The sequence below is a fragment of the Stegostoma tigrinum genome, chromosome 23 (genome assembly GCF_030684315.1).
Source record: "Stegostoma tigrinum isolate sSteTig4 chromosome 23, sSteTig4.hap1, whole genome shotgun sequence".
Classification (NCBI taxonomy): domain Eukaryota; kingdom Metazoa; phylum Chordata; class Chondrichthyes; order Orectolobiformes; family Stegostomatidae; genus Stegostoma; species Stegostoma tigrinum.
The window spans coordinates 38327687-38341584 of record NC_081376.1 but is presented as its reverse complement, the minus strand read 5'-3'; the positions used below and the strand labels follow the sequence as shown (position 1 = coordinate 38341584).

Here is a 13898-nt window from a genome sequence, read left to right as displayed (position 1 = left end):
TGGAGATGGCCCAGGTGAACTGAAGGTTGGGGTGGAAGGTGTTGGTGAAGTGGATGAACTGTTCGAGCTCCTCTGGGGAGCAAGAGGCTGTGCCGATACAGTCATCAATGTACCGGAGGAAGAGGTGGGGTTTGGGGCCTGTGTAGGTGCAGAAGAGGGACTGTTCCACGTAACCTACAAAGAGGCAGGCATAGCTGGGGCCCATGCGGGTGCCCATGGCCACCCCCTTAGTCTGTAGGAAGTGGGAGGAGTCAAAAGAGAAGTTGTTGAGTGTGAGGATGAGTTCAGCTAGGCGGATGAGAGTGTCACCCGCATGGGCCACAGCTATGCCTGCCTCTTTGTAGGTTACATGGAACAGTCCCTCTTCCGCACCTACACAGGCCCCAAGCCCCACCTCTTCCTCCGGTACATTGATGACTGTATCGGCGCCGCCTCTTGCTCCCCAGAGGAGCTCGAACAGTTCATCCACTTCACCAACACCTTCCACCCCAACCTTCAGTTCACCTGGGCCATCTCCAGCACATCCCTCACCTTCCTGGACCTCTCAGTCTCCATCTCAGGCAACCAGCTTGTAACTGATGTCCATTTCAAGCCCACCGACTCCCACAGCTACCTAGAATACACCTCCTCCCACCCACCCTCCTGCAAAAATTCCATCCCCTAGTCCCAATTCCTCCGCCTCCGCCGCATCTGCTCCCACGATAAGACATCCCACTCCCGCACATCCCAGATGTCCAAGTTCTTTAAGGACCGCAACTTCCCCCCCACGGTGATCGAGAACGCCCTTGACCGCGTCTCCCGCATTTCCCGCGACACATCCCTCACACCCCGCCCCCGCCACAACCGCCCCAAGAGGATCCCCCTCGTTCTCACACACCACCCTACCAACCTCCGGATACAACGCATTATCCTCCGACACTTCCGCCATTTACAATCCGACCCCACCACCCAAGACATTTTTCCATCCCCTCCCCTGTCTGCTTTCCGGAGAGACCACTCTCTCCGTGACTCCCTTGTTCGCTCCACACTGCCCTCCAACCCCACCACACCCGGCACCTTCCCCTGCAACTGCAGGAAATGCTACACTTGTCCCCACACCTCCTCCCTCACCCCCATCCCAGGCCCCAAGATGACATTCCACATTAAGCAGAGGTTCACCTGCACATCTGCCAATGTGGTATACTGCATCCACTGTACCCGGTGCGGCCTCCTCTACATTGGGGAAACCAAGCGGAGGCTTGGGGACCGCTTTGCAGAACACCTCCGCTCAGTTCGCAACAAACAACTGCACCTCCCAGTCGCAAACCATTTCCACTCCCCTTCCCATTCTCTTGATGACATGTCCATCATGGGCCTCCTGCACTGCCACAATGATGCCACCCGAAGGTTGCAGGAACAGCAACTCTTATTCCACCTGGGAACCCTGCAGCCATATGGTATCAATGTGGACTTCACCAGTTTCAAAATCTCCCCTTCCCCCACTGCATCCCTAAACCAGCCCAGTTCATCCCCTCCCCCTACTGCACCACACAACCAGCCCAGCTCTTCCCCCCCCCACCCACTGCATCCCAAAACCAGTCCAACCTGTCTCTGCCTCCCTAACCGGTTCTTCCTCTCACCCATCCCTTCCTCCCACCCCAAGCCGCACCCCCAGCTCCCTACTAACCTCATCCCACCTCCTTGACCTGTCCGTCTTCCCTGGACTGACCTATCCCCTCCCTACCTCCCCACCTACACTGTCTCCACCTATCTTCTTTACTCTCCATCTTCGGTCCGCCTCCCCCTCTCTCCCTATTTATTCCAGTTCCCTCCCCCCATCCCCCTCTCTGATGAAGGGTCTAGGCCCGAAACGTCAGCTTTTGTGCTCCTGAGATGCTGCTGGGTCTGCTGTGTTCATCCAGCCTCACATCTTACATCCAGGAGGTACTGGTTCCAGAGTTGCAACACATCACATGTCGTTATATGTAATACAATACACAATTTAATACTGGCACTTCTCTCCCAATAATTCTGTTGCAGATTCAGGAGATTTCATCGCCACTGAAGTTGAGCCCTTTATACTTGTCCTCCTGCACAACTCAACAAACCCAAATGAGCAAAACTTCAAAGCCAGAAAGAAGATTAATTTAGAATCAGTAAAAGGATCAGATCACAAGCTGTATACCTTCTTCTTGTCTCCAGAGTAAGCTTTCTGTTAATATGTATTTTGAAATGTTTCCATCAAGATCTGCAATAAATGTTAATGCAAAACTATATAGCATATACTTTGGTACTTTAAGGGAATGCCTAAGGGCTTTCATGGAGTAAGTTTAGTATCCTTTATGTGAAGAAAGTTGCTTCTTAATTGTCAGACAAACTGGTCCAGCATGGCTTGATGGAATTGGGAAGATTGGCAAAGCTAAGCAATCCTTTGTGTGAACATCATTGCATGTTACATCACACATCACTCTACAGGCCCTGGAGACCAAACACCTTGCACTTTAATCCATGTTCCTGTGGAGATTGCACAGAAGTTAATGACACTCTGAATGACGGAAGTTGAGAAAGAAATGAAGCAAAAACCAAAGCCCCTAACAATGCAAGCTTTAAGTTTTATAAACAGGCTTTATTATAATTTCATCAATGCACCCTATCAACTTGGACAGTAAATAGGAGAAGCTCCATGCTGGGGTGTTAAAATTATTATGAACTTTGACAAATATTAAGGAGAATGGTTCCAGGATATGGAAGTCCCATCACACTAAGAAGTTGGGTCTGTTTTACTTGGAGAAGAGAAAGTTGAGAGAAGTTTTGATAGAGGTATTCAAAATACTGAGGTGTTTGGATAGGCTAGATAGGGAAAAATGAAATACCACGAAAGAGATTGAGTAGGGAGAGCAAAGGTAATAATTACAACAATTGCAATAGAGATTTTTTCGAACAGGGCGCAGCTAGGATCTATACTGCACTTTGAGTGTGTAATAGTGGCAGGTTTAATTGAAGCAATCAGGATGAATTGGGATTATGATCTGAAAGCCAACAGTATACAGAGCTACGAGGAGAAAAGAGGAGAATGGCATTGGATGCATTGATCTGAGAACTGCTGCAGACCCAGCAGGCTAAATAGAGTCTTCCTGTGCTGTAACAGTTCAGTGCTTCAATTTGTGTGTTTACCGAATGGTGGCTCAAATTGACTCAGACTGATGTGGAATTTATGATGGAAGAAAGTGATGTTCCAAGGGGCCAGCAGTCAAAATTGGAGCCAGACCTAGCTTCTGATCCCAGCTACACTAATTCATTGAGATTTTCCAGTCAAAGATGCAGGCATTTGCAAAGCAGCTTTGATACCCAACCATGTGACCAAACCAATGGTACTCGTAGAGCAATATTTCTTCATTTTGCCAGAAACACCATTGTAACATCTGCAACAGACTTATAGGCTTAAAGAGCCACGTGTTCCAGATGTGGGAGAATTTTTCCAGGAAGAGATTTGAAGGTGAGGTTGAGGGATTCAGAATGCATACCACCAAACAGATAGGCAGATGTATGGCCCCAGTTCCACCTACCTGTCTTGGAGTTGAATTGCCCTGCATTGCTGACAGTGGCAGGAAACTAGATGAGATTGCTAATGATACACTCATGAGCCATTTACCAGGACAGTATGATGTTCCCAATGTCGCATAGTATCCACCCAAACCTCTAACTCCAGTGTCTGCATTTAGCAATCCTTGGAGGTGAGTGATCTACTTAAGATCAGAGCAACATGGAAACTTCCTGTAATTTGAAAGTGCCAGTTGGTAAACCCAAAGTAATCTGCAACTCACAGACGTTTACAGTTGCATTTTATTCTTTTATGGGATGTGGGTGTCATTGTTAAGGCTGCCACTTCAGAGGGTAGGTAAGCAACAATGACTTTACTGTGGTAATGGAGTCACGTGTAGATCAGAACAGATAAGAATGGCAGGTTTCCGTTCTTAAGGACATTGGTGAACTGGACAGGTTTATACAGCCATCACTATTTATTTAATTAAAATTCTTCCAGCAGCTATGAAAAGGTTTGAGCCTGTGCCCTCAGAGGATTAGCCTGGGCAACTGGATTACTAGACCAGTGACATTACCACTACACCATCTTTGCCCCAAATCTACGATTGCCTTCTGAAGACTAGTGTCATGGCTGGTACTGGTCATAAAGTTATGAATACAGTTTCCTTAAGCTGGTGCACTCTTCCATTTCATCTGTCTCCCTCTCCTTCCACTCCCCTCAGCAAAGATTCTAACTTCAGGTATATGAAGATTGCCAGCTTCCCTCAGGCATATCTCCTATTTCCTCAACCTGCCCACTGTGCCTGCTCTACCTTTTAGGTTGGTTATCTCAATGAAGATTAGGTTGGCAATCCGTGCGATGATCCAGAAAAACCCAGGAGGGAAAATCAAAATCCCTGTACTGGGATTAAGTGTGTGACTTCATTGGCATGGAGCTTGTGGAGAGTGACCGCACTGCCACTGTTTTTGCACACACAGTCAGATTCAGCGGTCATTAGGGCATTAGTCTCCTGAATTCCTGGGCTTCTATGCTGTCCGAGGTCAGGAGTCCACCTTCCTTGAGCTGCCAATCATTTAGACTCAGGTCTTTGATCCCAGCAGTGCCACTGAGGATGGTGGCTATGTCTAGGTCTGCAGCCAACTTCAGACTGGGGCAACAATGTGAGCCCGAAGAGTGGGGAAGATGGACGGAAATGCTGTTTCTATCTAGATAAGGCCTGCCATGCTGGGAGTTGGAACAGTCAAGCAGGGGAAGGCCTTTCTGCAGTGAGCATTATGGAGGGTGGGCACTGGGAGTAGTGAATGATGACCTGACCTTAAACCTGTAAGCCGCTCAACAAGGTTTGCCACGTGGTGTACCCTCTCCCACCTGCAGTGTAAAGTTACAGCATTTGTAGCACAAGACAATTAATAGGCTTCTTATGGGCCTCAGTTTGCCTCCATCCAACTCGTTGCCAATAAGACATTAGGGAGGCAGAAAGAAAGCAAATTGCCAAGCCTTACCATTTCCCCCAGTTCTGCACCCAATGCACCCCCTTCCCCGCCAAAAGTAGGTCATTCCTGATTGGGGTGAGTTGTAGCCTATGATGTCTGCCTGTTGTGCAGTCAGAATGTAAGGAATAAGGTAAGAAAAGGAGGTTGACAGCTTGTTGAAGTTTAAACAATATCGGTCAAAGTGCTTACAGTCCAAAGGTTATTTATTTTGCTTCATTTTTTCCCCAGTACTGATGATACAACAAAAGATTACTATTTGAACATCACAAACTTTTATACCTCATCCTCTGTACAAGCTGCTGTCGGAGTCTACACGTCACTCTGCCAGTATTTCAATATGACTGCAATGAGCTGGAAAACTGATGGGATTTTACCATTAGAAGAAACAACACCAGACATGGCCGTGTGCTTAACACAACACCTGACAGCGTTTGGAGCAAGCCTTTTTGTGCCTCCTAATTCAGTTGTATTTATCAATCCTGTGAGTACTTAATGCCTTAATGTACAAATCTTTCAATACTCTGCCCTTCTGCAATTCTGACCCTTTGCCCGTCACTGAATTCTACCACTCTACAATTATGCTCAGCTGCCTGGACATTAAGCGATGGAATTCTCTTCTTAAGCCTCTCTTTTGCTTCCTCTTCCTTTTAAGTTGCACTTTAAAATCTACCTCCATGACCATGCATTCAGCCACCTATCCTAATATCTCATGATATGACTTAGTCTGACAATGGGTTTGAGAATCCTATGAAGCTCCTTGAAATGGTTTGCTATGTTAAAGATGCTATGTACATGGAACTTGTTATCATTCCACATCCTGTTTCAATTCTAGCTGATGTCCTTGCTGGACATGTCAGATCTCGGACTGAAATCTGGCTTGATGGATCGCATTTTCTATTTTTGGTTTGAATAAGTTCGTCTTTCACTGAAAAAAAAACTTGCAATGCTGCAGATTTTTTGAAGTTTATTATGCAAAATAAATGAAGATAGAGTGGTTAAAACCAACCTTTTGCATATAAAAAAGCAAAATTGCAGACACTGGAAATCAGAAACAAAAACAGAAATTTCTGGAGAAACTCAGTAGGTCTGGCAGCATCTGTGGAGTGAGAGCAGAGTTGAGCCCCAGTGACCCGTCCTGGAGTCTTTGGTTCTGACGAAGGATCACTGGACCTGCAATGGTAACTTTCCTTCCACTCCACAAACGCTGCCAGACCTGTTGAGTTTCCAGCAACTTCTGTTTTTCTTTTTATTTAAATTTAACACAAGTTTAAAGATTTCAAAACGCCCATTGTAAAATAACACCAAAAGCAGCGCACTCCCTGGGGAGAATTCCTTCTCTTTCCTATCTATAGGGCTTAATTTAGCATGTCTTCAATTCCCTGCCCTGAAAATTTAATAACCACTTCCTTGAATCTTCATACAATTGAGCTCTGGTCTGGAATTTTCAAATTAACTCGTTACATTGTTGCCACCAATTGTTTAACAATTCTAAACTGTCTCCCTTCTTCAGGAGCAGCTGTCTTACAAATCCACTTTTAGTAGCAACATTTACAAAACTGCCCAACCCAAAAAGGCTTCCTTCATTCTATGGGTGTTTCCCCTAAGCAGGTAGTGAAGAAAGCTAATGGCATGCTGGCCTTCATCACAAGCGGAATTGAGTATAGGAGCAAAGAGGTCCTTTTGCAGCTGTACAGGGCCCTGGTGAGACCACACCTGGAGTATTGTGTGCAGTTTTGGTCCCAAATTTGAGGAAGGACATTTTTGCTATTGAGGGAGTGCAGCGTAGGTTCACAAGGTCAATTCCCGCAATGGCGGGACTATCATATGTTGAAAGATTGGAGCGACTGGGCTTCTATACTCTTGAGTTTAGAAGGATGAGAGGGGATCTGATTGAGACATATAAGATTATTAAGTGATTGGATACTCTGGAGGCAGAAAGCATGTTTCCGCTGACGGGTGAGTCCAGGACCAGAGGACACAGTTTAAAAATAAGGGGTAGGCCATTTAAAACAGAGCTGAGAAAAACTTCTTCACCCAGAGAGTGGTAGATATATGGAATGCTCTGCCCCAGAAGGCAGTAGAGGCCAACTCTCTGGATGCTTTCAAGAAAGAGATAGACAGAGCTCTTAAAGATAGTGGAATCAAGGGTTATGGGGATAAGGCAGGAACAGGATACTGATTGTGGATGATCAGCCATGATCATAATGAATGATGGTGCTGGCTCGAAGGGCCGAATGGCCTACTCCAGCACCTATTGTCTATTCTCACTGAGTCCTCATGCACAACTGTTTACCCTATTCACTCAGAAACTTCTCCCAATGAATATAAATTCCCAGTAGCCTTCAACAACTATCTCTCACATCTGTTTTTGAAAAGAACTCACCATAGCTACAGAAATGCTTGCATATTAATCATAATATCTCTTCTCACTCAAACATACATCGACATACACACACAGCCTACATGCCACTAGTTCAAAATTGCAACTCTAAAAGATTTCTATCAAAAATATGCATAAATATCACAACTTTTATCCTGATATGGAAGAAAATAAAATCAAGGTTGCAGAGAATGCCAAACTTTGTTGCCCTCTGCTTATTTGCATATCAGCTGCGGAGTGAATTCCATAGGTCGTGAGCTGTGCATATAGATCCTTGGGTTAACCATGAGAACATTCTTCCCACAACTGCAGCTGCCTTAAATATAGATGAAACATCTGAGGCACAGAGGGCAATTCAAGTGAATAATGTATGTGCTCCATCTGCAGCTGGAGAAGGGCCAACCACATTAGGCCTCCAACCTCAGGGTCCACTCCACCCAGCCCTGCTGAATACTCAACCAGTCCCCTCCCTGTTCAACTCTTGTCTTTCTGGCAAGCAATGCCTTTGACTCGGTCATACGATACACTACTGAACGTCCTGAGAAGTTCAGTAAGTAACTCAACAAATTGCAGGAACTTCACAGAAATCCATCAGAGTTGTTTAAAGTAAAGTCGGTGCATTTAAAATAAAGTTCTGTTTCACATGAAAGGCTTCCGAAGAAGACGGACATTGAATGATTCATTGTAAGCTGAACAAAGTGTTTTCACTGTAGCGGGACTCTTTACATCAGTATTCAAGACTCCACTTAAGGGTGGAAACATGTTTGTTCAGTAATTTCAGTTTGGTTTCTCAGTCCCAGTGCCACAATATGTTCTGATGCCCCTTCTAATATACAACATAACCTCATCTCTCAGTGCACCAAATTTGTCCAAAAGCTTCTGACATGCCATTGTCCCTTTCACACTTCTAAGTGATTTTTTCATATTTTTATTATTCATGTGTCAGTTCAGCTCACTGTTCATTGCAAACCATACTGATATAAGGGAGGACTAAATTATGCAAACTAAAATGCAAAATAATGTTTCTGTCCTATTCTAGGTTCTTTCAGACTTATGTTCTGATTACGGAGGTGTATTTGGGCACTGCAGCATAGGAACAAGTATTGGTTACATGTCTAACACTGGCAATGATTGGGAGGGAAGTAATGTGAGGTGATGTATTGGGTGAGGAATTGCCTGGCATTGAAGTAGATTAACTTGGGGAAGAGTTTGGCTGATCTTCTTGTTTTCAGATACATTCAGCAAGGTTGAATGGCAGAATCCTGTTTAGCATTTTTTTCTAGTTGAGGATATTTCCTATCCTACGTTGTACATTTTCTCCAGTTTTTAGCAATATGCTTATGGCAAGAAATAACAAAAAGCACTGTCTACTTCAAATTTAAAGTAATATGCAAAAATAATACAACAGAATTTATGGTTCTATTACAGACCATTTCATTTACAAGCTTAGCTTCTGCCTAACCTTTGAGTATTGCCGACAACAACCTCAACACCCACAACCCAAGCTACAGATCTACTTCAAAACCTTAGAATTGCCAGTAACTGTTGACCATAGCTTAGCTGCCTAAGCCCTACGTTCTAGAATTCAGTCCATAAACTGCTCCTGCCTCCTTCAAGAAATTTCTTAAAACCTACCACTTTGACCAACGTTTGGGTTGTCCCTCTGACCATCTCCTTTCATGGGTCAGTGTCAATCACTGTCATGGCAATGACAGTATTAAATTCAGTGTGATGGTTTTGCTACATTAAAGATGTTCTCTAAGTTCAAATTGTTGTTTCAACAATTAAATCAACCACGTGAACTGTTCCAAGTGCCGTTGGAGCATATTGGCTCAACATCTGTGTTTCTTTTCTTTAAAAAATGTATTTGATGTGGCAGCACCAGACTTTAATAAAAGGCACAGAATGGGAGGATCAGTCACGGTAAAATGCAGTAAGCCATAGCAAATGGCTTCCATCTGCTTCTAGGAGCCGCACGTTTCTGCAGAAATGGTGTGTTTACCTTTGCATCACTGCTGTGTAACATGTGTTAAAGTTTTTTTTTCTGGAGCTCTTTGTTATTTGCTCGAAGTTCCAGTTTTCTTGATGGAAAATGCATTTTCCTTGGGCAGGGGTGGGCCTGTAAAGAGTTAGCTTTTAAAAGTCCACTGTTGCTGGGAAGCTTCACCAGAGAAGCTCAATCCATGATTGGGAAACAGTTGAGGGGGGTGTGTGGTGGTGGTGGTGGTAGCGATTTTAGTGGGGGGATCTGTGTGTAGTGCGGAGGTGGTGGTTAGTCAAAGTTCCCCTCTCCTAGACTCTACCCCGAAATGGAAACTCCACAGTTTTAAACTTGGGAAGTAAAGCATGCTTTTCCCGAATGTTGTAAATCTCTAGCCAATCAATAAGCATGTTAGAAAGATAGATGAACCCTTCTTTACCTGGAACTTAATGTGTTTTTATTTTCCCTCAACTTCATGGGTGGAGGAGATGAAGGTGTGAAATTAGTCTTGGACCTGCTGCATATCCCACCCAATTTCCAATTTTCTAATCCATCACCATCCCCCTCAACCATCGGCTCCTTCCTGAATAGTACTAAAGTCTTTGTCTGATCAGACACCTGTTCTTGTCTTTTGATTTATATGATTCTGCTTCAGTTGGCTTTATAGATTATCCCACTGACGTTTTTAAATAAAAATGAATGGATTAACAATAAGATCATGACATGATCTGTGTTTGTGATATTGATTAAAGGCTAGAACACCAGGAATATCTTGCCCACTCTTTGAAATAGTGCCACGAGGGTCTTTGGTTTCACACCTCATCTGAAATGCAACGTCTCCATCTGTGCAGTGTTCCCTCAGGACTGCAGTGAACTGCTCAGCTTGTTGAATATGCTGTCAAGCTGAAGTGGGACTTGAATCCAGGGCCTTGTAGTTCAGAGGCAATGTTTTACCAACTGAACTACAATTATTGCACTACAATTATTGCAAATCCTAGAGATGCTGAGGAGGAATTGCCTTTGTCTCACATATTGGACATAAACATTTCCCCCTCCAGCGCATTCACTAACTGCACAGAGTAACTCAAAAATTGAAAGTGATCCAATAGTCTCCATTCACAAGACAGGTAATAAAAAGACCATTTCACTTCTCTGAATGCACAATTGCAGAAATAAATAACTTCCCACAACGTTCTTAATGGTAGCCTTTTTTTTTTGCTTTGTACTGCTTCTGTAAAGATAAATGTTCCAAGAGAATACCAAGCAGTTTCAGCCAGGCTGGTGGAACGGTCCTGGGTTACAGACCTCATCCTCAAACTACCTCAATGAAAGGACAAAGCTCACCAATGGCTGTCTGCAAAGAGAAATAAAATAAAAATCCTCCTTGTCCAAACCAACCCTGAATGGGTAGTGAAGGCAGATTTGATGATAATTTTCAATTCTGTCATAACTTTCAAAAGCAAGTTGGATAAATAGTTATAGGGAAAAAGTTTGTGGGTTATGAGGAACAAGCAGGTGATTGGGATTAATTGCATAGCTCTGCAAAAGAGAGAGTGCAAACACAATGAACCAAGTGTATAATTGCTGCATAATTCTAAGATTCATTGACTATATTTAAGAGAGTTGTATGGTATGTGGCTAATCTGACTCCGGGAGAGTGTGCAATACGGGCAAAATCAAAGCGGCCCCAACCTTTTGTTACTATTCATCAGCTCAAGTTGAAGGTTTTCAGGTACAAATTGTGGCACTTATACTGACCATGAGAGAAAATTTTGGCTTTCGCCTGTTAGAATGTTTTGTGAAGACATGATGGACTAGGGGTGTGAAGAGAAACTTACTTTCTCTCTGCTTTTATTTCTATCAGCCTTCGCCTGTTATAAAGAATTACATCGTCTTGCTAACGTGTGGTATCTGTTTTGTCATCTACGCGGTTTCTGTTGTCATTGTTCGGAAGCTGGACCTGATCGACATTAATCGGGTTGGAGTTATTCCCCTATGTGGAAAGGATGGATTCTACAAATATGAAATCCTGGTAAAAACTGGATGGGGCAGAGGGTCAGGTGAGAGACTGTTTTGTTCATTCTGTGGTCATTATGTTTTTTTATTTCTTAAGCAGTTCTGAAATGAAGGACATGGAGGCCTTTTACGTTGAGGATAATGATAAAGTATTAATCCATCAAAGGTATAGCAAACTCTAATTAGTTGAAATGGTAACAGTTCTGTGCACTTGCAGAAAGTAATGGAGACTTCGTTTTGATTTGACTATGGAAGTTCACTTCTTTGAAAGAGGGAAAGGGACACTAGTAAAAAGGAAACTTTAGGATTTTTGCGTTGCAGTGAAAAGCATCTGTGGTCTGAAATTAACATGGTGTAGAGCTTGGTGAACACAGCAGGCCAAGCAGCATTAGAGGAGCAGGAAAGCTGATGTTTCGGGTCAAGACCCTGCTTCAGAAAATTTCTAACAATTTTAATCCCACTGCGAAGCCTCATCTAAGGATGCCCACCTTAAAGAACTTATCTCCAGCAATTGGCGGTTCCTACTATCTCCGTAGTCTGAAGATAGCCATTTTATTTTTCCAGATTGTTATTGGTTTTCAAAATATCAGATAACTTCTGGAGGAGCTTTCAAGGCTCCCTTAATCTGACTTTGGGGTGAAATTAAACGCACTCTGAGCTTGTGTTCAATGTTGCTTATGGAACTTTGAAAACTTAAAACTATTATATTGGCATAAAAATCACTGGGAAATAAAGTTGTTGATCAGATACTTGATCTAACATCAGAACTACCTGCCAGCCTATAGCCATTGCCAGAGAGGTTATGATGCTTCAACATGCTTATCCTATTTTCAAAGGATCTTGATATACAAAGAAGCTACTTGTGCCAAGGTGTGGCACCCAAACCTGTTGTCTTGGAAACATTTGGAATGAACAGTTTTGCTTAGATAAGACTTGAAAAAGAAGGAAGACTTTGTAATACGTATGACTAAACAAGCCTGTTTTACTCAGTTTATAAGATGAATTTTCATTTTTTCCAACTTAGCAGCCTGCCTCACTTACAGAATACAAATAACATTCCACAATTTCATACAGGGTTAGGATATGTAGAGGTGGAAGGCTGGTTAGTTCAGTTAACCAGAGAGCTAACACAATGATCCAACTGTTGCCAACGGTATGCGGGAGTTTGTTTCCCCGTTCTGGCTCAAGCAGACCAAGGATCTGCCTGTGCGTTTGATAAATACTAAAAATATCACTGCATTTTGCTGCAGTTTGGTGAATAATCAGCAAGGATCTGATTCTCTTTGGTGAACTGAAGAAGAGATGTGTAGGCATATCCATTTTGTCCTTCATTTCCAGCACATTCCTCCCGTGTCTAATTTGTAGCCACAGACTTGTGTCTCCCACTTTATCTGCCGAGGAAGAGTTTTTGAGCAGATAATTTCTCAATTAATTTTTGCACCAAGATTGAGACGTCAAGATTGGATATTTGTAAATTTCAAGATAGAATATGATTTAATTAACAGTTTCAAACAAAGGACTTTTTCATTCCACACCAGCATTTTCCCCAATAAAAGATATTACTGCATCAACATTTTCAATTAATAATTTCTTGCTTGGTACTCGTTGCTCTAGTACCACATTCTGTGTCAGTTATCTGCTATTTTGAAAACCAGTAACAATTTGGTATTCAAATCTTTTGCTGAATGAAGTTTCCTTTGATCACTTTCAACATGTTGGAAATTTCAGTTAGATTTAGGGTGGCACGGTGGCTCAGTGGTTAGCACTGCAGCCTCACAGCGCCAGTGACTGGGGTTCAATTCCAGCCCCGGGTGACTGTCTGTGTGGAGTTTGCACATTCTCCCCGTGTCTGCGTGGGTTTCCTCCGGGTGCTCCGGTTTCCTCCCACTGTCCAAAGATGTGCACGTTAGGTGGATTGGCCATGCTAAATTGCCCGTAGTGTTCAGGGGTGTGTGAGTTATAGGGGGATGAATCTGGGTGGGATGCTTCAAGCGGCAGTGTGGGCTTGTTGGGCCGAAGGGCCTGTTTCCACACTGTAGGTAATCTAATCTAATCTAATCTAATCACCACAAAGTCATTTTTTTTTATTTTCGGGAAGTTACGTATCCAGTTTTTTTGGTTTCCCTGAAATTTAAAATTCCCGGTGCTTAAATATCCTTCATTAGTTAGCTCCTTGTCAGGTGTGACCCAGTTGGTAGTGCTCTCATCCAAGTTACAGGGCTTCAGCTCAGGTCTCAAAGCAGTCACTTCAGTTCAGTACTGAGGGAGTGCTGCTTTCTCGAAGCTGCCATTCTTCAGATTAAACATTCAATCAGTGTCCCAGCTGCCCTCTCTGTGGCAGTATTTCAATAAGTGGGGGAGATTTCTCAAGGCTCCTAGCCAATATTTATGCCAGAATCAACATTAAAATAAATCATCTGGTCATTATTGTATTGCTGTTTTTGAGAGCTTGCTGTGCACAAATTGGCTGCAGCCTTTCATGGATTATAACAGTGATTTCACTTC

The 13898-nt window shown here is 43.4% G+C and overlaps 1 protein-coding gene across 3 annotated transcripts in view; it reads left to right on the top strand.

Moving 5' to 3' along the window:
- pkd1a (polycystic kidney disease 1a) overlaps nt 1-13898 on the top strand; it is a 179607-nt gene that overhangs the window by 117486 nt on the left and 48223 nt on the right. For all 3 annotated transcript variants that reach the window (XM_048551749.2, XM_048551750.2, XM_048551751.2), the window contains 3 exons: nt 2020-2182; nt 5245-5497; nt 11242-11437. In XM_048551749.2, the coding sequence (XP_048407706.2) occupies nt 2020-2182; nt 5245-5497; nt 11242-11437 (612 nt within the window). The remainder of the gene's footprint in view (nt 1-2019; nt 2183-5244; nt 5498-11241; nt 11438-13898) is intronic.